At 43.6% G+C, this 25996-nt stretch overlaps 1 protein-coding gene across 3 annotated transcripts; it reads right to left on the bottom strand.

The window, feature by feature from the left end:
* Positions 1 to 773: 773 nt before the first annotated feature.
* On the bottom strand, positions 774 to 25996 carry tulp4a (TUB like protein 4a). 3 transcript variants are annotated; one of them, XM_061754192.1, is made up of 14 exons: positions 25825 to 25996; positions 22346 to 23081; positions 11534 to 11662; positions 10498 to 10659; positions 10243 to 10423; positions 8984 to 9091; positions 8746 to 8909; positions 8144 to 8368; positions 7830 to 8064; positions 7605 to 7749; positions 7259 to 7430; positions 7094 to 7187; positions 2787 to 6121; positions 774 to 2456 (listed from the first exon to the last, which is right to left on the bottom strand). In XM_061754192.1, exons 2-14 carry the CDS (start codon positions 22595 to 22597, stop codon positions 2340 to 2342), a joined length of 5319 nt encoding a protein of 1772 aa, XP_061610176.1. In that variant the 5' UTR covers positions 22598 to 23081; positions 25825 to 25996; the 3' UTR covers positions 774 to 2339. The 3 variants fall into 3 exon arrangements, with proteins under 3 accessions (XP_061610176.1, XP_061610178.1, XP_061610177.1); XM_061754194.1 differs by having other exon boundaries at positions 7259 to 7403; XM_061754193.1 differs by having other exon boundaries at positions 7830 to 8061.

The following is a 25996-nucleotide window of genomic DNA, read 5'->3' as shown; positions in this document are numbered from 1 at the left end:
CAATGATGTGAACGTGTCAAAAGCCGAGAGAGTGGACTCAACACTGATGCGATAGGTCGAACGTGAATAAACGATCGCGCATACACACACAACTTGACAGAAACACACTACTTGACTACGCTACACTTGATCAATCATGCCCCCCCATTTCAAACTTGCCCCAACACCTCACAATTCAGGCTACACGAGAAGAAATGCACAAAAAAAAAAAAAAAAAAAAAAAATTGCAGCAAAATGTTCACAATGTACAGTATGTATAGATATGATATCTCCTTTAGAAAATCGTCTCATAAATTAAAAACAAAAATTAATACAAAAAAGTATACACCAGCAACTGAACATAAAAGTAAAGAATCAAAAGTGGGCCAACAACCATAGATTCTTTTCGCCGGAGAAAATATTGCACAACGAAACATAAATAGATGGATCTTACACCATGCATTTCTTCTTTTGGTCTGAACAGATATGCATCTCATTGTTCATTTTCTAGCCGCTTTTCGTTTTTAGCCAGCGGGCATTTTGGCATGAAAATTAAGGGAACAAGTGGACATTTTAGCAGAATAAAGTTGTAATATTACCAGGAAAAATACAATTAAGGTGGATTTAAAAAAAAAAATAATAATAAAAAAAAATCAAACTTCACTAGGATAAGTCATATTATGAGGAAAAAGTCTTATTACTGGGGGAAAATAGTACGATTACATGAAATAGTCATTATTTTTCGGAAAATAGTTGGAATCTTATAAGGAAAAAAAGTCCTAACTTTTGAGGAGTTAAGTTGCAATTTTATTTATTAAAAAGACAACACCAATACCTGCAATATTGTTATGGAAAAAATGTCTTAATTTTATGATAACAAAGTTGAAATATTGAGGTCATAATTTTGAGATTGCCGTTGTAATACCGTGAGAAAAAAATGGCATAATTTTAGAGAATGTTTTATTATTCTGGGAAAAATCTGTAATTTCTAAACAGAGTAAAGTCAGAATATTACAAGGGGAAAAATATATATATTACAGAACTATTATTGTCAAGTTACACTACAAAAAGGTAGTCACGAGGTCCATTTTGTCACATCAAGACTAGCTTCACAATGTACAGTTTAACAGCATACTGACATTTTCAAGTGGGGAATATTGACATTAATATTATAACTTTAATCTTTAAACTTTAATTTTGAGGAATAACAAACTCCTAATACGACTTCATTCTTGTACAAAATTTTGAGGTTGTCCAATTGCACCCCAAAAGTTGTTTTTGTTCATCGAACATGAGTTTTGTTGTGATGTAACAACAAACTATATTTGGAGAGTCAACACACTGGCTTCATCCTTCATTGGTGTTACGACTTTTAAAAAGACAAACAAAATCAGCAAAAGATGATTTCAGTATTTGCATTGAACAGTATTACAGCATTGAAACACAGTGGCAGAGTCACCCAAGTCTCTTTACACACACACACACACAAAAATCAGCTTTCATATTATATGACTGATATGTGTATTCTGTCAGAGGAGATTGTGAGAGAAATGTAGAAAAATATTCCCTGCACCTCGTTTAAGTGTGGTGTTTAAGAGTGGAGGGGTGGGGTCTGAACACTCACTTCACAGAAGTGACAACAGGTGCCATGGCTGACGTCATAGAGACGTTAATACAAGAGTAATATCACAACTTAAGTCTCCCGAATGAAAGCGGCGTGTGCTGACAGGATGGGGTGATTACATAGAACGCAAACAATGGCGACGATTCAAAATGTACAGTACGCATAACTTAATCCACGAGTCTACATCCTTCAACAGCGTGTAAAACAACATTAAAAAAAACCCACATATTTCAACGCCACCGGTGTAAGACGTGTGAACTGACAGTAGCAAAAGGAATGGCAGAGAGCGAAAACAAAAGCCGACCGTCCACCATTTTGTGTCACAAATACTCCCTAAAAGCAAAAGCAGTGTCATCTATTGGTGAGTGTTGTACAGCCATGGATTTGAGTGGCCAGTAGTAGTACCTGTGTGTGCTCTGGAGAAAAACAACATATCACCAGAGTGTGGTTTTCAAGTATTACTGCTGCTCCTTTCAAAAAAAACCAAAAAAAAACGAGTGACAGTTTCCTCACTCGGTCGTCTAAAAGCAATTTAACTCGACTAACGAAAGCAGCGTTTATTTGCATGACGGTTGCCAAAAGCGCAGCGCTCGGCAACTGCGCCTCAAGTGGCAGCATCGCGTAGTGCAACGGGATCGGATCTCTTCCCCTTGTGTCTTCTCTGTCTCTCTGTCCGGGTGTGTCTCTGTGAAAAAACGGTGACTTTCTTAAACCCCACGTGTGGCAGGGCGGCATTTCACTTGAGGCGTTGCGTGACGTTTGCCAAAGCCACCGCAAAGGCCTGCACGGCAGAAAAGGGATACTGAAAGTCCAGGATGTAGGCGTTGCCGTCGATGCGACCGAATTGCATCACCTGCGAAAGACAGTGGGAGCAAAAACGTTAGCTCAGCTCAAGGATTTCACAATTCCATCAATCCATTTTTTATAGCGCTTGTCCTCATTAAAACAGAAGTTTGCAATTAAAAAAAGTCACTTTTTGTCATATCTGTTAAAACAGTCATTATGACTTGACAGTAGTACTTGATAAATATGATTCATGAAAAAGAAATCAACCATCTCTGACCCCATCTAAGAGATGAAATGAATTTCCATTGTTTTCAATGGCAACATTTGTTTCAATTGTTCAAACTCAGAAATTCTATATGTACCGGTAAGTCATACAATACATAATGATCTTTCTTACCTGTCTGCCCTCAAGTTCAATCTGAAAGTTTTTGGCGGACTCCTGCGTGACGCGTCCACCAAAGTCCAGCTGATACACCTGCGTGGCCTCATTCCACAGCGGCTGCTTGTTTGCCATGACGTACACGAAGCCCTGGCTGCCCAGCCCTCGGTCCTCCTTCTCATTGGCCTTACGGCATTTCATCTCCTCCAGTTCGCTGGCCGCCCTGAGGTTCCTCTTCGTCTTCCAGCCTTTCTTCCCGCTCTGGCACTGGTTGAGCAGCTCATCCCCGCTGATGAAAAGCTCCGGCTCGCTCTCTGAGCTGTCCTGGAACTCGCTGTTGGCTGTGGCCTTGCTCAGCTTCTTGGCCTTTAGCTGCTCCTTCGGTCCTTTCACCTTCTTCTTGTCCCTCCCTCCCAGCCGTGGACTGGAGATGAGGGAGTTGAAGTCCCCCAGTGCCCTGCCCTCCTTTTTGGACTTGCTCCCTTCAGCCAGAGGCGGCACATTGGCCTCCTCCGCCCGCCCGTCCGCCCTCTTGCGGTTCTTCTTGCTGAACTTCTCCGACCGAGGCGGCACAGGGCTCTCGGCTAAGGACAGCACTTCCTGGAAACCTTCCCCGGTTTCTGCCATGGCTTCCTGTAACCCTGTGTGATTCTGCAGTTCTGCGTGTGGTGGCGGCGGGGGTGGCGGTGGAGGAGGCGGAGGCGGTGGTGGTGGTGGTGAAAGAGCATTTTTGTCTACCACCATATGGGAAGCTTTGGGCGGTAGGGGCACAGCAGGACTGGGAATAGGGGGGCACGAGTTATACGTACCCCACGGTGTGTGGAGTGCGATGGGAGGAATGGGAATCCCGGCGCAAGCGTTTCCCGCGGGGTACATAGGTGGTAGTGGGCAGCAGGCCAGGTTGGTTAGACTGGCAGGGTAACCGGCAGGTAAGACAATGGTTGTGTCCTGCTGTGAGAGAGACACTGGTGCCACCACTTCTTTTGGGGAGGAGCAGGGGCGTGGTGACGTTAGGATGGGCTGAAGCTGGGCTCCCGAGTAGGCAGTGACTGCGGGATACTGGAGAGAAATTTGGTACCCGGCGGCGGCTTGAAAAGACGCAGCACCGGGTGTCGTGGGAGACTTCGGAGACAGCACGTACGGTAGCCTGGACACGTCTAAGTGCTGAGCCGGGCTGAGGATAAGCGGGTGCGGCTTGTGGGGTCCCGGATGGCCGGCGGGGTTGAGCGTTGCAATTCGTTCCTGAGGGACCCACACCTCCTCCGTGGTGGCGGGGTCCCAGTGATAGGGAGGTGGGTGTTTAACGAGCAGGCCTGACGTATCATTTGCTCCTAAAGCCAAATGCCTGAGGGACTGACTGAGCGTTTCGTCCTCAGTAAACGCTGAATTAACATAATCAATCCGGTCTCTGCTGCTGCTTCCTCCTGCGGTGGATCCAGATCCTTCCAGTGAGCTGAGCAGGCTGTAAGAGGACTGCGAGGCCAGAGGGGCACCGCTGTTGGAGTGTACGATAACTGTGCTGTGCGGCGCTCCGTTCCCTGGAGGAAAATCCTGTCTGATTATGGTACCCCCTGCTATTCCATTGGCGCTGCCTGGAGCCGTGACCCCAAGGCTGGACCCGCTGCTACACTGACTGCAGGTGTATAAGGCTGTTTGCACCCTCTGCTGGTAGGAGGCCGCTAGTGCACTGCTATTTTTAGCTTTAGGTGGCAGTGGTAGCGGTCTGGGCGGCTCTATCATTTGGGACACTTTGAGGGTGGCCTCCCGGCTATTCCTCCTAAGAGTGGCGTGGATGAGACTGCTGTCCAGCTTCTGTCCAGGATTCCTGCCGCTATTCTGGTTGGCCAGGTCTGGATACGGGGGAGGGTCCCCGCTTGGTATGGAATAGCGAGGTGCGGCGAGTCTGTTGAGTGTGGCGGAGCTGTACGGCAGCTGGATCTTCTTGCCTTCTGCCGAGGAGGATGAGGATGAAGAGGTGACCCTGAGGGTTGCAGAGCTTCCGGGCCCTTGCATGCTGTAGACATTCTGATTACAGACAAGTCGGGTTCGAGGACGACAGACTTCCTCCACGTTACCGCTGCTGTCAAAGGTGGTGATTCTCTCATAGCCCAGTGGTGTGGTGTACTGGCTTTGTTGGTGACTTAGGGGATACAGTTGTATGTCCCCCTTCTTTGCACAGAGATCACCAGGAGGTGGCGTTCCAGTGGAGCCCCCAGTTGTTCCCAATGAGGCATTTGAGGGCGTACTGGAGGCCGACATGGAAGCAGCAGCCGCCGCCGCGGCAGCAGCTGCCGCCACTGCAGCAGCCACAGTTCCGGGATAGGGAGGTGGGGGGTTCATTTTACTTAGCTCTGGCGGTGCGCTGAAGACCACCGTGTCGGCCTCGGCCAACTGCGGACCAGAACGCATCGTCTTTATTTTCAGGAGGCTCTCGTGTTCGCCCGCGGTTCCCCTCTCGACAAGCAGATCGGGCGGCGGGTGAGGGATCTGGATCTGCAGCGCACCCGTCGGAAGCATGGCCGCTCCGGAGGTCTGTGCTGATGACATGGAGGAGACGGGGATTTGAATGTGAAGCTGCTGCTGTTGTTGCTGCATCTGATGCATTTGCTGCTGGTGGTGCAGCTGCTGCTGCAGTATGTGCTGTTGGAGCTGTTGCTGATGATGATGCTGCTGCTGCATGTGTTGAAGCTGCTGCTGGTGTAGCTGTTGTTGCTGCTGCTGCTGGAGCATCTGTTGTTGCTGCTGCTGCTGCTGCTGCTGTAGCTGTTGTTGATGGTGCTGTAGTTGCTGATGGTGTAGGAGTTGTTGTAACTGCTGCTGCTGTTGTTGTTGTTGTTGTTGTTGTTGTTGTTGTTGTTGTGAAGGCTGATGAGAGTGTGTAGCTCCGACCGTGAGGCGACTCATGTCGAGCCCTCCAAAGATGACCTGACCAGGACTTGAGTATCGAGTAGGGACTGTGTACTGGGCTGTAAGGACGGTGTCTTGGCTTTGGTCGGAACTAGCAGCTGCTGCAGCAGCAGCTCCCGGTGAGGTGGCCGTGGGGTTGGTTAGAACATCCAGCTGAACGTTTTGATTGGCTAGCAGGGACTGGACAAGGCCGATACTCTGGGCGGGGGACATGGCCTGAGCGGGACTGTGGATGGGCGCGATTGGGATGTTGACAGTGCAGGGCGGGTTTTTGTCGTCTACACCACCGGCCGGGCCCGAGACGGGCAGGTCGTCTTCGTCCTCGCTGAAGACGTTGGGGCTGAAGACGGGCAGGTTGATGTACTCCATGGAGATCTTGCGCACCTCTGGCAGGTATATTGTCATCTGTCTGGGCTGCAGGTGGAGGAGGCTGGTTTTGTAGATGACTGAGAGCAGATGAGGGGGAAAAGTCAGAAGGAAAAGAGGAACATCGCCGGTTAAAATGTTAGAATATATCAAGTTTCAATGGAACCTCTTGAGGGGATACAATTCCAATTCAACCCCAACTTCATTGACAAACAATGTTGATTTTCAAAACATTTTCGACCAAAATTGTCTGAAACTTTATCAAAAAAGTGTGAGCCACAGCCATGAATGACATCACGCGAGACCTCGGTTTAGCAAACAATGGAGGATGAACTCTTTGTGTGTGTTGTTTCTTTGGAGCAGCGCACTCTCTCAGTAAGTTTATAAAATTGCCATTGGTTAAGAATGTTTTGTTGATTATATCTCCCTAACTTATTTTTACAATTATGTGACCCTGAAGAAATATAAAAGTTTGAGTTAAAACTTTAGCTTTACAGTTTATAAATGCTTTATGATGGTGACATAACGGATTCCCCACAATGGATTGTTAGAGTTTAGATCAGGGGTGGGCAAAATATGGCCCGACGGCCACATACGGCTCCATTCTTTAATCCGGTCCACCAAGCATTTACATTATAGAGAGTGCTTTAATATTTGTTGCATTAATTTAGCAGTTTTATTTCACAAAAATTAGTTAAAATTGGTTTATTTATTTATTACCTTATCAAATAATTGGTAATTTATTTATTGTAAATAACAACACAGTATTAAAATAAATAATTTTACAAACTTCTAAAAATTCTTCAATTAAATAATTGGTTAATTAATAATATAATTAAATTAATTATAAATACAATGTAAAAATGAGACTGAAAATGAGAGTATTTTACATCTACACATATTTTAACTTTTTTTATAACCTCAACTACGAATGACCTGGCCCCTCTGTCCGTTTTAAAACTCAAATGTGGACCTTGAGCTCAAAAATGTGCCCACCCTTAGAGGTTCCACTATACTTTGTTATCACTCACACAAAGACATTGATAGATTACCTGCACCAAGGTTTGTTGGCAAAAATGCAGCGAGCCCGACAATCTTGAATTTTGTTCCCCAAATATTTGATGTGACCTGAGCAAGGTAGTTTTGCTGAAATATATGTATTAAAACATATTGGTCAGAAATAGTCATTGTTTTAATGGCATAATCATCATCAGTACCTGAGTAATGTCGTCTAAAGGAAATTCTCTCCGTGTTAGACTAGGTGATCCAATGGAGGGTTTGCGTATTGGTAGCCGCGGTGACCTGGAAACTTCCTGGGCACCACGAGAGAGTTTTGGTGATTTCCTGGGATCGATGTTGATTCTGTTGGTAAAGGGACAAACTAAGTCTCTACAGAGAAGGTAGCAAATGGGAAGGGAAAACGATTTAGGCATGCAGTGAAGCGCAAAACAAGCATTGAGATTCCATTCGGACTAATTATGGTAAGGGGAACTCACCAGCATTATGCAAAAAAAAGAATTGTGTTAAGTAAATAAATCAAGTAATTTGTGTGTGATTTCTCACCTGGGTAGCTTGGGGGACTTACTGCCCCGGGATATCTTTGGAGACTTCTTGCCGACCCAGTCATCACTGAGCTCGATGTCACTGGAGTCTGAGCAGTTACAGCTGTCAATCATTGCTGATATCAGACTGTTGCCATATATTTCATCTGAGGAGAGGGAAGGAAATGAGATTGAATGTGTTAGTGTGGAAACACAATTGTCAAGTAAAGACAGTACATCGTCTTACCTGTTTTTCCATCCGTCTTGGGGTCCATAATGACAAACTCTGGGCGTAGTTTACTTATTCGTCGTCCTTTAAGAATGGGCACCAGACCCCCTAAGTACTCCAAATACAGAGTGTAGCAGGGACCCCCCACCTCTGGGTTGTCCTCTGTACGCTTCATTGTACAATGCAGACGCTCATTGCCAGCTGTTGGGTAGCTCACAAAGTCGCGCATGTTGTTGGGGTCTGGAATGGGCTGCTGGTGGGGGAGGGGCAGGTTTTATAGTCAAATATTATAATTTCTTTTAATGTATGAACATCCCGTCATCCTGTCTTACCTTGATGGTGGGGAAAAAAGCGGAAGTGACATAGGAACAGAGGCGTGACGGCATGGTGAGCTTGGCCACGTCCTTCTCCTCCTTCACGGCCGTTGCGATGCCCTGCTGGCAGAGGAGCTGCAGGCTGGCGACACGGTGCTCCACACGCACCACGTAGAGCGCCGGGCCACACGCAAGGAAGAGACGGGAGTCCCGGTGGCCCCAGCAGAGGGTGGTGATGGGGCGCTGCCATGCAAATGGAGCAATGGTGTGAGTATTCATGGTAAGTAGAGAACTTTAACATTGCATAATTTTACAATCTTCAGTTGTTTTTCAGTTAATTATATATAAGTGCTCTGCCCAATGAAAATCAACTATCTTCAAGTTGTGTGTTCCTTCCCTGTTTAATCCTAAATTCATCCATCCATCCATCCATCCACTTTGCTGTATATAGTGGTTGTCCTTATTAGGGTCGCCGGGTAGCCGGAGCCTACCATAGCAAAAACTAAAATCTACCCTAATATGCTTGTTCTTTGTATGAAAGGACATTTCTTCTTACCAGGTAGTTTTTGTGTAAGAGCATTTCACTTATGATGTCTTATTATTAAATGACTGTTGATCACCTGTGCTGGTGTTTCCAGTGTATAAATGTGTTCACCCCGAACGTTATAGAACTTGACAATAGCATTCCTGGTGGGAGGACAAGAGGGGTCGTGGGAGAGGAGCGTCTTCTCCATGCCAGCGACCGAAAGAAGGTCCCCCTGTGAACACCACTGGACGACCACATCTGCAGCACAAAAGGATTTTAAGACTAGAGTCATGAGATGAAGATTGAAAAGAAGAGGAGTGCGGCTCGATTACCTTTCAGACCGGTGCGGATGAGGGTTGGGGAGAGGTCATCGTAGTTGTTCATGAGGCTAATGTCTCCGGAGGTGAAGCTGACTGTCAGCAGAGGTTTGTGGCTGTGCACTGAGAAGACAAAAAAGAAGTGGAAAAAAAGATTTGTACAGAGCCAAGAACAATCAAGACTCCGCTGCAAATAAAAATAGAATTTTCCAGACAAAAAATATATTACTAACTTAGTATGTGCTGTGGTCCGAAAATCGCCGGTAAATGAATTCATTTGCATATAGTATATTAGAAATGTGGTGTGTGTACATTACTGCGGGGTGCATTGATAAAGGATGATCGTCATACATTACATTAGAGGGCATCTGGCAGGTGGATGTGAAACCAGTTGCGGTGAGTGTTTGTATTACGTGTTTACAAGTCATTTGGAGAAGTGTATACAACAGCAAACAGTTACCAGTGAAGTTAAGAGTTAGCCTAGCTTCTTCTGCTACTACTCTTCTTATAGTATTTCATTATGAGCCCTGGCGCTACAACAGACATTAGGTTTGGGGGAGGAGCCTTGTAATTGTCGGTAGCGCTATCGTTATGTGTGTGGTGTGCTGTGATTGTCATTAGAAGTACACCACACACTTGAAGAGCCGTAAGCACACATTTGCCAACTTTTTGCTTGTCACGTTCGTGGTCTCACTTTATTTTAAAATTTGGTTAAGATATTAAAAAACAGTATATGTGTACCCCGCTTTAGATGATCGTTCTGTCCTAAAAAAAATATGATAAACAGAAAAACACTACATCACATTTGTAGGTAAATGTTAATGTTATGTTGCTAGCCCATCTCGTAAACACCCACTCGCTAAATTGCTCTGAATGAACCGTTTGATTGGCCGCATCTGGTCGTGTGGAAGGCGTTACAATGCATGTGAAAAGCACACAAGTAGGAATGGAGACAGACTCTATGCATTTATAGATATTAAGTTGTTAGTTACATGACTCATATGAAGGGGCAAGTAAAGTTTTGAGTGATTTAACCTTTAATGAGTAAAGCAGTTGGACTGCGGAGACTAAGGAAATTGCACTGCAACCATTAATTGGTACCACACTGGGAAATGCAATAAGAGCATTAGTAAGCGCTGATGGAGTGGGGAGAGGGTGGAGAAGCTCACAGATGGTGGCACATCTGCTTTCCTCATGCAAGTAAATAAAACAGCTGGACAACGGGATGTCAGCGCTGCCAGCAGACACGACATGCTATTGTGAAGTAAGCGTACCACGCTGTTGGGGGTAATCGTCAGAATCCGTGTCACTCTCGCTGCTGTCCTCCACCAGGAAGCTGGGGTAGTTCCACGACATGCTGACGATGCCGTCCGACTCGTGCAGCAGAATGTGGGCCAGCATGCGCCCGTGGCAGTCCATCACGATCACCTGTCCGTCAGCGGTGCCAAACAAAACCTGCAAAGTAACAGTAAAACATATTAGAATAATAGTGTAATGGTGAATTTTGGGAAGAAAGAAGTGTGTTGTACCTGCTGGTCGTCAGGTGTCCAGATACCGCACGTGATCTGACTCTCCAGATTGATCTCGGAGGACCAGTGTCTCTGCCCACTGACGGACCCCACCAGCACAAAGCCGTCGCGGTAAGAGATGAGCGCCTGAGTGCCGTCGTGCGACCACGTGAAGTCACTCACCTGCAGAGCCAACGACACACGGGATCACGACAACTGATTTATGTAATTTCAAATGGTCAGCAATACAGGAGGTCCTCGCTTTACAATGGTTCCGACCGCCGAGGTTTTGACGTTACAAAACAAAGTCAAATAAACTACCACCCTACTTGCTGTTTTCATATTCATGACCTAGAAGTAGTTTTTGTACGAATATATAAAAATGGGTTAGTGATAAACTGTGACATGTCTTACTTGTGTACAAATTGGCCACCGTCGGAACAAAACTCTTCTAGGAGCCCCTGTAGGGGTTTAACAACTTCAGATTTTGTGTTGTCAACAGGTGATGAGTTGACATTGATCAATCTCATTGATTTTTTTTTTCTTCAGTTGTCAACTTTCTGTATGTCCTTTTGCCCCAAAACACAAGTGAGAAACCCCCTCCCACCGACTTGTTTATCCAATCACATTCAGACACTCGCTCATCCAATCACATTCAGATACTTTCATGGCCTTGCAGACTGTCAGAACTTTTAAAATTAACACCAATTCACGGAGCACAACTGCAGAGCCACTACTCACCACAATATAACATGATAATCGTCACTGGCAGTGGTATAGCTGACGCGTTCAACCCCTAAAACCTCTGTATGTCATACAGTAGAATCAGGATAATTATTACATGGTTTTGTTTTGTGGAAATATGTTTAACATCACAATAAAGGGCCAAAATAAATTTTGGCCACAGGAAATTATGGATATTTCCGCCACATAAAACTTTATTAACTGCCATACAAATGTAAAAATAATTTAACCACTGTTAATATCAAAACCTAAAAACAATAACTCCCTTATCTTTTTTTTGTTCACTGTATCCTTTCTACTTTGCGGACTCTACCTGAGCTCCGCGGTCATTGACCAGCTCCACGGACCAACGGCCTTCGTACTGGATCCAAACAAAGATGCCGCCATCTGTATCACAGGTGGCCAGTTTCTGGAAGGGCTCATTCCATCGGACCAGGACCACCTTAAAGTACACACAGAGACAAATGAGGCGACTTTGAGGACACAAACAGCTGTCAGATATGCAATGCTTCCATGCTGGTTCTGCAGACTGTTTCAAGCTGCTCTACTGTATGTGTCCCACTGCAGTGAGCCACCGGTGGTCACATTAGCACTGAGCTAAATTTAGCGCTTGAACTAAAATGACTATACAGTATATCATTAAGTGGGTTAACCTCATTTTGAAAAATCCTCAGAGGGGCTGTAATTATCAGATATATTACACACAATTGAGGTTCAACATTTTATGACAAAAATAGAAGACGTTTTATGTCAACTTGTCAAGTATGTCGATGGAGAGTATATAGAGCAACAGCAAGTTGCTCTATATACAACATACAAATTTTGATACCTCAGAGGCTTTTCATAAAGACAATAACGTCTCTATAATTGCCCTGGCAACACCAGATCAAGTGCTTTGGCACTTGGACCAGCCACTACACAATCCACTAACGTTACCATTTGTGTTCGAATTGTGCTCTACAAATAGATTTCCCTTGCCTTACTGTTCAGAGTAACCAAAGTGGAACCTACTAAAAGGGGCTGATAATGCAAGTTCCTAAAATTAACTTTACACATTAGAACTATGAGGGGCCTATGAGCGAAAAAAAAATTGTGCCTAGTAATTAATTTGTTGATTTTTGATTAAGAACTTTGTCGAGAGCGTGGAATCGATTGTTGATTAATCGTGACTTGCCCCAAGTGAGGCAAAATTGAGTGTGCTACATGGCAGAAACCAGCTGTGGTGCTGTTGATTTAGGCTCAGCTAGTTGGATGTGGGCGGCACGGTGGAGCGTCTGCCTCACAGTTCTGAGGACCGGGGTGCAATCCCCGGCCCCGCCTGTGTGGAGTTTGCATGTTCTCCCCGTGCCTGCGTGGGTTTTCTCCGGGCACTCCGGTTTCCTCCCACATCCTAAAAACATGCATGGTAGGTTGATTGAAGACTCTAAATTGCCCGTAGGTGTGAACGTGAGTGTTTGTTTATATGTGCCCTGCGATTGGCCGGCAACCAGTTCAGGGTGTAGCCCACCTAATTCCCGATGATAGCTGGGATAAGCTCCAGCACTCCCGCGACCCTTGTGAGGATAAGCGGCTCAGATAATGGATGGATAGTTTGCTGTGTACGGAAGCCCAGCGTAACTAAACTATGCAAAATTCATCCATCCACGCATATAGTCTTAATAATATATATTCTTTGAAATTGATGCAAAATATTTAAAAAAAATCTCATTGATCAGTCATTTTCTGCTTAGTCTCTTATATGATAAAGTGTACCGCTACTAGCTGAAATGAGTCAGACATAAAAGTATGAATCACAAAGATGATCAGCAGAAGATTGAGATGCTGATCGCTGCCACTGAGCATTATGGACCATTTAGTGTCACCTCAAAAGAACCCATCACCATCCCCAAGCGGTTCCCTCTTTTTTTCTGCATGTGTATGTGTGTCGCTAAGTGCCTGTTCTTCTGTAGCGTGACTCAGCCTATTCCCAGAGGAATAATCCTAACGTGGAGCAGCTCTGCGCTCACTCAACAAAGCACGTGGGCCGTACATGCACCTCGGCACAAGACCGGGCACGTTTTAGCCAGGCTTACACTCTCCGCGTGTGACAACGACAACAGCTAACGTTTTGGATAAGCTCACCACTCTCTGACCCCTTCACAAAGCCACCCTGTCACTCCCGAAAAACACGCCCTGATCTATTCATGGACTAGCGGAACGTGTGGTTTTAAATCAAGCGAGTCATGATCAAACGAGCCCTAATCTAATTAGACAGCCCATTTAAAAATAAAAATAAAAATTCTAACATAAAAATAAAGACCGCTTGAACTTGACAATAATTCATTTTAGCATCGTTAATGGCCGCAGTTACAATGCAATACAATATTCAACACATGCATTGTTGCTGTCTTGGGTTGTCACTCCAGATTTTGTGAGTTCATTAAAAGCACTAAGAAAATCAATTTTTGTGTTTTTTCGGCAGAAAATAGAATATTGCTCATTCTGGAGATAGTTTGCATGTTCTTGCATGTACTTGCGTGGGTTTTCTTCGGGTACTCTGGCTCCCTCACACATTCCATATTACATGTTTTCGTTATCAAAAAACAAAACAAAAATACTTTTTCATTTGGGCAACACAGTCAAGATGTGGTTATGTACATCTGCCTCACAGTTGAGTTCTGGGTTTGAATCTAGGCTTCCTGTGTGGAGTTTTCATGTTCTCCTTGTGCTTGCGTGTTTTTTCCCCCAGGTACTCTGTCTTACTCCCACATTCCAAAACATGCATGTTAGGTTCATTGAAGAGTAAACTGTCCACAGGAGTGTACGTATGTATGTCGACGACCCTAATGATGACAAGCAGTACAGAAAACGGACGGATGGAGAATAGCCAACAGCAAATTGTTAGGAATTCTAAACATTCATCTTGTAGCCACAATATTATCATTCAGCCCAAATTTATTCATACCCTGGGCAAATTTTTGTAATGTGTAGCTAATGAAAAAAAGAAAAAACTACAGGATTTCCACGAAACTTTGAGGAGGAATGTGGCATCAAACAAGAGAGAATCCATTATATCGACCGATGGCTAAAGCACAAAATCTGAGAAAAATACATTTTTGAGAAAACGAAAAAAACAAATCACCAACCAATAAATAATACACTGTTTGAATGATTTCTATATTATGTGTGTACAATAGTGAACCTCCTTGTTGCCTCATCATTAACAAGAGTGTGGGTTTAAGTACATTTTGCATAATCCTGCTGGCACACAGATAAACAAGCATAATTTGTTTTGCTTCGTTGAAGGTCTGCGCTCGACAGAACAACATTTGAGTTGCATTGGTGTCAATTCACCACCTGGGTATTCTTTAATGAGGATAAAGATTGGGACTCTGCGACACTGATTACTCTTAGGGTTTCAAAGGATTACCACTAGTTCGCCGCGAGGGGCTGGCATGTCACTAACGTGTGTACTTGAATGCACTACAGTAGAACATCAAGTCCTAATCATAATCATCCATCACGGATACGACAATAGCCTATCGTTGGGTTCTTTGTAAAAGCCACAGCGAATGTATGCCTTTAAGTATTGTTGTATTCTGTTTGTATGTGCTGCTGCTCTGTGTGTGATAAAGAAGCAGTTGTTTGAAGGTTTGGAATTACCGTAAAATCTATGCTAGTTTGTTACCTTGTTAATGGCGTTTTGCATTACATGTTAGCATTAAGCTAGTGGACTTTTGTTCGACAAAATTATACAGTTTGGTTAAACAATTTGTTTTTTACACATACAATCTTAAATTATTTTGTTTTATGTGTCAATTATTTTTACGTTAAACAACTGGGAGTGACTGACAGCTTGAAGCAAGCATGCTTTGCTTCATATTTGGAGAACTATGTAAGCGAGAGAGTCAGAACGTGCTTTAATTAAGGAACACTATAAAAAGGTGTGTTTTAATGGGGTTAAATGATTATGTGTGGCAGGGGTAAAACTATTTAAAATGTTTTATAGTCTCTATATAGTGGATTTTCAACTATTGCGGGGGGGTCTGGAACGCAGTTACCTCGATAAATGGGGGTTCACTCTAATAACATTCTCATGTTCTTGTCGTTACTTTGTTTTAATAAACCAAGGGATGATGACTTTGGGTGATGAGCGTAATGTTTTGAGCAGATAATATATTTATATTATCGACGAACCAAGTCTGATAGATGCATGCAGGTCAAAACTGGATAGGTAAATTAGCCATTAAACTGCAAATTATCTCGCTACATAATACTATTCCAGTGTGTTGTTGACATGTGGAATCATGTCATAGGAAGCCATGTATAATGTACATGTATGTACATTATTTTCTTACATAAATACACAATACATAAAACTTGTATTATATATGCCGGTAATATTATCATGTATAAATGTGTCCTTGGTGGAACACAAACATTCCAAGCCAGCTTCAATATTTTTAAACATTTAACATGCATGAACAACATGAATACATTTACATTTCTTGTGCTAAAGTGTAATTTGTGTTGTATTTTTAATTCTTATTTGCCAAAAAACCTTTCTACTGGGGAAGGAAAAAATTGAATTGCGAATTATTAGGGCGAAACTTCAGTTAATAAAAGACCATAGGTAAAGCAAAAGGAAAAAAAATTAAAATGCCGCTGTGTGCGCACATGTCGTGTACCGCACCATCGTTTGCACCGGGGTGAGAATAATCTGCACATGTGAGTGTAAATTTAGCAGGGTGTGGAGATTAGTGCGAGCTGGTCAGACATCCCGCTGGGGAGACAGCTGAGCACCTCGCCGTGATGCAGCAAGCCAGGACAGATCGGCCGTCACATGGAGACGAGACGGGATAAGGATAAGACGCCGCAGGACACTGAGGGATGGCGCCGATCACCGGCAGTGAATCCAATAAACAAATCGTTGGCAATTATCCTGTGCCTCATGATTAGAAAGGAGGGAATTAACAACATAATACAATGGAAGGTCCAAAGTGGTTTGCTTTTTCTTAGGCTTTCATGTTTTCATCAATGGATTCCAATATTCCGCTCCCCAATTCAATTGACAGAGGCAATAAATTAATGGGGTTTGACGGAGAAAGTACCGGCTAGTGTCATAATGCTGCAAACATACTACTTAATTAGGTAGGCTACTGTATTAATAAAAAACCTTCCAAATAATATCTAATAATCATCCTAACCCTAATAATCATGAGTAAAGACATACGTTTACATGTATTTTTTCAATACAGAGCTGTCATCATATTTTTGACTTCTGTACTCCATATGCAGAAATAAGTTATTATGCAAATTTGTATTTGTATTACAATTTCCAAGAGGAAACAAATATTTAAGTTCACATGCACTTTACCTTTTTAGTGTTTATACACACGTCATCATGTTTTTTTACTATTGTACTCCATATGCACAAATGACGTGCTAATTTTTATTATCCATCCATCCATCCATCCATTTTCCTTACCGCTTATCCTCACTAGGGTCACGGGCTGCTGGCGCCTACCCCAGCTATCTTCGCCCTGAACCGGTTCCCAGCCAGTTGCAGGGCACATATAACCAAACAACCATTCACACGCACATTTACACCTACGGGCAATATAGTCTTCAATCAACCTACCACGCATGTTTTTGGGATGTGAGAGGTGCCCGGAGAAAACGCACCCAGGCATGGGGAGAACATGCAAACTCCACACAGGCGGGGCCGGGATTTGAACCCTGGTCCCCAGAACTGTGAGGCAGATGTGCTAACCAGTCAATACCGTGCCGGCAATTTTTATTATACAACCCCAATTCCAATGAAGTTGGGACGTTGTGTTAAACAAATAAAAACAGAATACAATGATTTGCAAAGACAATGATTTGCAAAGACAAGATATTTAATGTTCAAACTGACAAACTTGATTGTTTTTCGCAAATAATCATTAACTTAGAATTTTATGGCTGCAACACGTTCCAAAAAAGCTGGGACAGGTGGCAAAAAAAGACTGAGAAAGTAAAATGTGAGCAATACAATGAATTAAACTTGAATTACATTCATAAACACACATTTCACCAAGCAGCGGATAATGTGACAAGCTTGAAGCTAAAAGCCTTATGCTTAATGACTACAAATGCCCCAGATTTTTACTGTTGATTAGTAACATTTGTATTTCAGTTAAGAATGCTAAAAGTTTACATCAGATTGTGTTCTACTTTGGAGGTTCTACTGTACCGTATATTTAGCCTCTCTGAACCAAAACGTAATAAGATAAGAGGATGCTCCAGGTCTCTGATCCCTGAGATTATTGGCCGCTGCATATCCATTAATAATTCCCGCTTTGGAAAGTTGCCACCGTCTTTGTGTCTGTGGTGCCTTTTGTCAATGCGCTCTGTCTAAGAGCGGGACGCTAAGCTGACCCCAGCAAGTTAAAAGAGGAGCCCAAATCAAATCAAGGGGCAGCGACGGGGGTTGCGGTGCAGTCAGCAGAAGTGAAAGGACATTGTGAAGGTGCAGTGTGTCAGTGGCAAGAGCACACAGGTCCATGGCAACACTCAGCACTGGCATGGAGCCCTTTGTTTTTGCCAAAAGAAATGAATAGTCTTGGCCAGATGAGAGGAACTGCGCACATTCAAAAAGAATCAATATCAAGATTGTTTTACCACAGTTTTACAACACACACGCGATAGCTTGGAAAGGGGATTTGTTTGTATTTTTACAATAAAACCACATTGTGATCTAATTGGAAATTTTCATTCATTATTGGAAAGTGAAGACCAAACTAGCTCAGGAGCAAATGGGAGGGAGAGTCTGAGGCTGCTGATTTGGAGAAGATATTAAATCAGATGCTTAACTCAATAGAAGAGAAGTGCTGTGCTGTTAGAAAAAAAAGCAAATTGGGAAGTGTGGGGTGCGGGTGATGTGCAATGCAAGACAAAGGGCAACGGATACAGGCTTCATGGTACACTAGAGAGGTCCGATCATAGGGCAGAATCTTACCGTATTATCACGACCATAGGGCGCACCATATTAAAAGGCGCAGTCTCAGTTATGGGGTCTATTTCTGTATTTAACACATACACAAGGTGCACTGTATTATTGGGCGCAGGCATGGTAAAACATACGCTAGCTTAAAACATACGGTCGCATGCATGCACGCTAAAACAATGTTTTTAAAAAGGCAGCGGGAGCAAAACCAAGTTCAGTTGTACTTTATTGAAGTATTTAACAATATACTCACGTTATTTTTTGATCAATCCTCATCCACAAATCCATCAAAGTCCTCATCTTCTGTATCTGAAATGAACAGCTGGGCAAGTTCTCAATCAAACACGCCAGGTTCTTCAGAAATGATGCCGGCTTTTACGAAATTGTGGCGTTACTCGCCCTGCGCTGCCTCCTCGTTTTAGTAAAGCTGTGTTTGCCATCTGTCATCCATGGCTCCCACGCCGCTCACAACTTCACTTTGAACGCCCTGTTTACACCGATGTCCAGCGGTTGGAGTTCCTTCCTCAAGCCTCCCGGAATGATGGCAAGCTCCGAGTTATTGCACTCAGTCGAATGGTGACTGTAGAGACGCTTCTCCCGGCTGTTCTTTGCTCATTAATCCATTGCACGAGTTGGTCTTCCAACTCGGGCCACCTCCCCTTGTTTCTGCGGAAACTCAGCTTCGTCTTCTTGACTTGGTGAAGCTCGTTTTCCTGCTTCCTCCACTTGCGAACCATGGATTCGTTGATCTTGAATTCTCTCGCAGCTGCTCGATTGCCATGTTCCTCCGCGTAACTAATAGCTTGCAGATTAAACTGTACTTCGTAAGCGTGTCTCTTCGTAGGTGCCACTTTCGGGGGGCCTTAGCCAAACCGATGCACATACCGGAACTATATACCTACTGGGGGCGTGTCTTTTACGTCAGAGCTGTGTCACGCGCACCCTCCCCCTTTAGGGCCGCATGCTGTCCTCAGTCACGTCCGCCTTTCTCTATATAAGCATCGTGTCGGCAGGAAATGCTCCCAGTCAGTCAAGCGGAGCGCTCATTAAAGTCACACAACAACATTTACAGATTTTGGAACTGGGTGCCGCATTGTAAGGCGCCCCGTCCATTTTGGAGAAAATGTAAGACTTTTAAGTGCGCCTTATGGTCGTGAAAATACGGTACTCGTAATTACCTAATTTTGGGTGTTTACAGCCAATATGGCAAAACCCTATTAGCCATTGTACTTTATTGTATTCCAATAATGTCACCAATCAAAGCAAATGCAACATAAATATACATGCATATATGTGAATATATGCATGTTATTTTGGAAACATAATCCTGTATAAATGCAATTCGAGTTATAGAATAGAATAGGGTTTTATTTTCACTATTACAGGAACAATGACAGCAATGGTTGCCATGGAAATATATGGAGGACCTCGATTGCCTTGGCAGAGGTTTGCACTCTCCTAGCTCCTCTCTTGAGCTATACGTGATGCTGAATTTATATAGCATTTGCATGTCAGTGATTATCGCGACAACGAACACATGTAAGGCCAATAGAGCGCCTATTATGCAGAGGTATAGTAATATATTATCTATATTATCGGCCTCGGATGGTCTCTGGGAGCGAACCAAGAGGACCTGGACCGGACAGGACAGTCAAGCTCGTTATGCAACATGTCCCTCTCCATGACTGGATTAGCGCGGTAAAGCCCTTCCTCTTAAGCGCAGCGCACAAGTCAAGAGGTCAGACAGGTAGAGAGCACATGAATTGCACGGGAGAACGATCTATGACGCAATGGATGGACCTAGTGGGGATAACCAAGGTGAAAAGACACCAATGCTCACAAAGCTTGTAAACATGCAGCTCCCCGAAGAGATTAGCTTTAGCCATAGCTGGACAAAGAGCAGCGGTTTTATCAGAGCTAGACACAAGAGCACTGATATATTCTCATTATGAAATGTATGTTTTTATGTACGTCTCTTTGGCCCACCATCAAAACAACAGAACACTTATTATTACCACTTTTTCGACTATGCTTGCCCATTTCAGTTACTATTGGCTTGTTCCCAGATGGATCTGCAAAGTAATCAATCCATTAGGCGTGACAGCCTAGATCTGCTCATCAATTTCCATGATTACACCTCTATGCCCCTCTGGTGCTCTTGTATTCCCCAGAGCCATGAGTGATCGAGAAAATTCAGAATCAAACACAAATCCATGATCAGCCGGACAAGCCGAAAAAAAGTGTGACGCGAGACCAACTTTCGCTGTGAAGTGCTCTCATAAAGCCTGCGTTTCCACCAGGTGCTATGCACAAATGGCTTGCTTGTCGATTACAAAGAAAGTTGAAGCTAAATATCTGCCTGAAAGCTTCGCAGTGATCATTTTTCTACATGGACTAATGTTACTGCAGTCACACGCACCTCTGAGCGTAGAAATAAGTTAGTGCGATGGCAGCGAGACAGGATGAAAGAGACCGTAAAAGACAGAATTAGTATTAGTAAATTACTTATTTACAAAGCCTCTTTTAGGGCTGGAATATATTAGGGGTGGAACGTTTTTTGAAAACTGCCCCTCAGTCCCTATCACCCACGAATAGCAGGCCTTCACTGTACTGTCAGCCAGCTGTTTTCTTGTTTGTTTGACTAATCAGTGAGTTACATGCTGATGAAGATTTCAACATCCCGCCTACAAAGCCCACGGTGGAAATGCAAACCTATTCTGGATTTTCTCATTCCAACTAAATAGGAAGCGTATCGCTTGGTGGAAACATTGCTTGAGGATTCTACACCTTTTTTTTTTTGGCATCCATGCTCAAATAACGTGTCAACTGCAACATAATTATACTAGCATCCAATAATACTGTAACAATTCATGAATAGGTTTCCTCTAAGCTATAAATATAAATGTCGATATAAAGAAAATGTGCCAGTTTAGTGTAGTATCTATTTTTGCTTGACAGGAGGAGAGCATATTGCCAGAAAACCCGCGCAACGGCCCACAATGGCATTTGTCAAACGACTCACATATTCAGCGCTCATGTAGAATGAATAGACGCTGTCATGAGGGGGAAAAAAAAGAGCGTCAAGAAGACTTGTCAAACGAGGTGTTGATCTATTTTGAATCGTATCCCAGAGGGAATATTCTGGAGCATTGCAAGTAAAAGGCGTATAAAAATATTCCCATCTCCGGCTTTTCAAGCACGGTACAACTGACAGGAGGTCAGGAGGCAGCGGTATAAGTTAGCAGTCGCTCATTAGACTGGAAAGAAAGAAAATGTGCAGCTTTTCATTCTCCCTGTTGAGCGTCAGTTTGGTTGAAACTAGGTCCAATTTCACTGGTGCTCCCTTTGACGAATCACGACACAGGAACAAGATGCCTATTAGGGGTGTACTCCAAGCCATGGTAGCCTTACTCATCGAAGATCGTGAAGGCCTTGAGTAAAGGTCTACCCGGAGAAAACCCACACAAGCTCTTGGAGAACACGCAACCAGAGCCAAGATTCAAACGTCGGACCTCAGACCTGTGATGCAGACTTGCCTGTTGACCCTAACACGCATATTTCTGAAATGGGGGAGGAAGCTGGAGTACCCGGAGAAAACCCACCCATTACTGGGACGAGGCACGGGGATAACACTTCAAACGGGAAGGCTACAGCCGGGATTTGAATGCCAAACCGCTAGTTCACCGTGCTATCTATTCATTAAACGATATTTTATTTAAGCATAATTATATATTTGTGGGGGAAATATAAAATATTGTGGAATAATATTATTCAAACGTTTTTGTACAGAAAAGGACGCCACACCACAAATAGACAGATGTGGTTTGCAGTTTAGTAAATAACCCAGTATATTGTCACTGTCCAACCAAAAAAAAATTTTTTTTTAAATTGTTTATTTTAGTGCTTAATAAACAACAAACATATTTAATCATAATAAAAATAAGTTAAGAAAAGTCCCAAAAAATTGGAATTCGATAGCCACAATATGAGGAAATACAGTTTGGATAAAGCGAAACAAAGGTACTTCTAAACTCTTTCTTTTCTACTCATGTTTAGATAGTACTACTGTCCCTGCTAATGATAATGTTAGCTTTATGATCAATATGCAGAGAGAAAAAGCAATAATTAAAGTAGGCAAATAAATATATTCCTTCTTACCTCGCTGTTGTGCCCTCTGAGGTTGAAGTTGACCCTCTGCGGGGTGGGCCGGTCCCGCCTGCAGTGACTGGATGTAAACGTGACGCCGACGACCCCCCGGCCATTCCCGGTGGCCAGCCAGCCCTCCTCGTAGTAGCGCTTCCGGCACACCGGTTTCTCCTTCTCGCTCTTGGGCACGCGGCCTTTCCAGGACAGGCACAGGATGTTGGAGTCGCTGCAGAGGACCGGGCCGTGCTCCACGGAGGCAAACATCCCTGCGTCGTACGAGGAGAAGCTACCCGTGGCTGGTTGAGGGGGTGAGGGTCCTCACTTCAAGAGTCCCGTGCTGAGGTTACAGGTTCGATGATGAGCGCGAGACAGCGATAGTGCATAGTATATGCGAGTCCCTGGACATCAGTGAAAACCTCTCCGAGAGTCAAAAAAATGTCAGAAAAGTTGGAAAATAGGTGTTGGGAAGGCACTTGTCATGACTGAACATCCAGGAAGAAACAAACACATGTAAACCGCTAAGGTGTCTGCTCAGCGTGTCCCGCGGCTCATTCTCGATCCCGGCGCTGCTTGTGTGTCGCCGCCGTTGTGCTGTGTCCTCATCATCCGATCATGGCAGCGAGTGTAAGAGGAGGAGGAAGAGGAGGAGGAGGAGGAGGAGGAGGGACTCCTCTCCATCAGCTGTATCCCCACAGGAGCACCGCCCCTCCAGGTAACGTCATAACGCCTGCAAACCTCGGGCATCCCACTGTGGCAAGCCAGAGGAAAAACAGACAAATCGCAGCTCCACTTAGCAACGCTCATAAATAAACACTAATGTTTGCCACGTAAATGACTGCTCATGTGAAATATTAATAAGGTGGCCTAAATTACCCCTCATTCCCTTTTCAAAACTACCTCAAATGTCTGACACATTAAAGCTTGTTACATTTGGACTTGTAAACAGCACGGAATGACGAGAACTGGCTAACAGAGAAACTTTGCGGTACAAAAAGGCACATTCATTTACTGTTGTACTCCACTAACCGTTTTTGATTTGGTTGTTTTATATTTATGGCCTAGAAGTGTTTTACATACAAATATTTAGTGTACGGCTTGGTCCCATCCATGTACAAATTCAGTTTTTCTATGATAAGAGTGTGCCCGCTAGTGTACAACAAATTATTTGACACCTCGTAAAGTCACGCCTTCTGTCTCTGATTGGTTGTTTTTCTTTGAACGCAATAGTTTCTTGTGTATCAAATTAGAGGCTTAAGATGGGGCCAGAGAGGTCAGATCGTATTTATGATGTACAGTACTACTCTCACATAGGGATGTTATGCTCAAGCCTGTCTGCTCCAATCCGATTCGACCAAACGAAGCGGAGGAGTGGCGACGCAGTGTTCATCTCTCAATCTGTGAGGACGATGGTGGCGTGTGCGTAAGTGCATATGTTACATAAAGTTGTATACATAGATGGCTTGTGTTTTTTTTTTTAGCTTTTTTATAGCAAAAACACATCTTTGATGTAGCGACAATTGTGTGCCAGACACAACATGCATCAGCAATTTTATGAAAATGCAACAGTTGTTCGTCACCCTTTTGCCTCAGATAAAGTTGCCAGGGACGACCAGTCAATATCTCTGTTTCACAAGCAATTTACTTCCACGTTACCTTTCAAAAAGCTATGAAGTCAGCTAACTCAAAAGAGCGTAAACTGGGTTAACGCCATGGATGAATGTATGGAAAGTTCTATGTAAATAAATTTGGCTTGGATATAACTTGTTTTTTAAAAAATGCAGATTTACCTCCCAATCTGTAGGCACCTACTGTATTATGAGACATCACAATATAGTAATAGTCACTTTGGAGCATTTATCTACACCACAATGACGGACGACTAGGTCTTTATTGAACATACGTAACAGTGAGACACATGACAGCCACGAAAGAAGCTTTTTCAACGCTTACGTTGAAAAACAATATGCAGGTTTAGCCAACGGATGGAGCTCTTTTTAAGTGTGTCAAATGCTTCGAAGCAGGGAATCATTTTAGGACCCCCGGGTGTCAAACTCAAGGCACGGGGGCCACATCCGGCCCGTCACATCAATTTATATGGTTCACAAAAGCAAATCAAGTGCGTCAACTTCTTTCTAAAATAACAACATTGCAAATCGTCTTCCCTTTTATATAACGTTGATTGCAAACATTTTTGTTACCAATCCCCATTTCAAAATAAACTGAATTAACAACTTTTTACTGGCTTCTGGTTTCAAATATAGTTATTTATCGATTTTTTGCGTCTATGTAATAACATGAGGCAATTGTAGATTTACTGTATATGTGTTTGCGCTCATGACGGCCCTCCGAGGGAAACCATAACTACGATGTGGCCCGCAGCAAAAATTTGTTTGACACCCCTGTTTTAGGCCAATTGTCTCAAAGTGATTCATTGCTTCAGAAAGAATTCGGTTTCTCCATCTCTACTGTCAAGTCCTAATGACTGTTTACACAAACATGAAAAAAGTGACTTTATTTCAAATCTTAAACTCCACTTTAAGCTAAATTTTAGTTAGTTTAGTAGTTTAAACTGAGGACTCCCTGTACATTAGTGGGTGCATTTAATGTATCTCTTTAAGTCGATTAATGCTGTTAAAGCCGTAATCCGTCCGGGTACCACTGCAAATAAATATTTATAAACTTGCCTAAATTACCCACTCATTATCCCTCTATTACTAATGACACGTTTTAGTTCTGGGACTATTCTACGCAGTGGAGGGATTTTTAATCACATGCTTAATAATTGATCAAGCCTCGTGGATAATTTTTTATCTCTGCCTTAATTAACACACGCTGGTGGAACGAGGCGGCCCCTTTGCGGCTAACATGAGGTAAACAAGGTGCGAGGAATAAATAGTGTGGTAATATCAGAGTAATAAGGTGCATTGATGTTAAAAAAATAAATAGAAATAGGTCAATTGCAGTCTTATTCCATCACAGGCAGAAAACAGCTGAGTGCCCCGGATGATAGGGTAATAATATGACGGTGCGGAACAATACAACAATCTAGTAAAAATGATGCTAGGTGGAAGGAGCTCCTTTTGAGCTCCTGAGCATCAAAGCATGTCGCCATTAAACAAAAAATTACACATTTTCCTATCTGCTTTTCAATGATCGTGGACGCAACATATGAATGCGTTTGTTACCGTGTCCTTACCGACATTTAAAAAAAATAAAAGAAAAAAAATAAAAGAGGCGGCTAAAGTTAGCTGATCCAGAACCAGCCAAGGCGGCGAACAGGGGGCTGTCCGTCCGCCGCTGGCACTGCTCGCTAACCGGCTACAGCTAGCCTAGCATGGCCAGTCGACTACTTATTTTGCGTTTTTTTTAACCCTCATTGCGTAGCTACTTACGCATAATTACGCTTGAGTAGAATAAGTATAGTATTGTTTTGTGTGTGCGTGTATTAAATGCAGAGTGGATAAAGCTCGACAGTGAGGTGGGAAGCTTACCTCGGCTGGTTGTCGCGGTTCACTGCTCGGTCTGTGTATGTGTATATGTGTGAGTGAGGCTGTGTGAGCCGACTGACTTGACTGGCAACAGGGCCCCGACAGCTGGGTCACGTGACTGTCACATGACGCACGCTCGCCACGTTCAGCCTCGTTGTCAAACGTCGTCTTCAAA

The sequence above is a fragment of the Phyllopteryx taeniolatus genome, chromosome 18, assembly GCF_024500385.1.
Source record: "Phyllopteryx taeniolatus isolate TA_2022b chromosome 18, UOR_Ptae_1.2, whole genome shotgun sequence".
NCBI lineage: Eukaryota > Metazoa > Chordata > Actinopteri > Syngnathiformes > Syngnathidae > Phyllopteryx > Phyllopteryx taeniolatus.
Note: the sequence above shows the minus strand (reverse complement) of the source record. Positions and strands in the feature narration are given on the sequence as shown.

Coding starts and splice junctions, on each gene's coding strand:
- tulp4a (XM_061754192.1), bottom strand. CDS start 22,597: ATGTTTGCCTCCGTGGAGCACGGCCCGGTCCTCTGCAGCGACTCCAAC. Junction 11,663..22,345: donor TCAGAGGGCACAACAGCGAG/GTAAGAAGGAAT, acceptor GTGTACTTTAAG/GTGGTCCTGGTCCGATGGAA. Junction 10,424..10,497: donor GGACACCTGACGACCAGCAG/GTACAACACACT, acceptor GTTACTTTGCAG/GTTTTGTTTGGCACCGCTGA.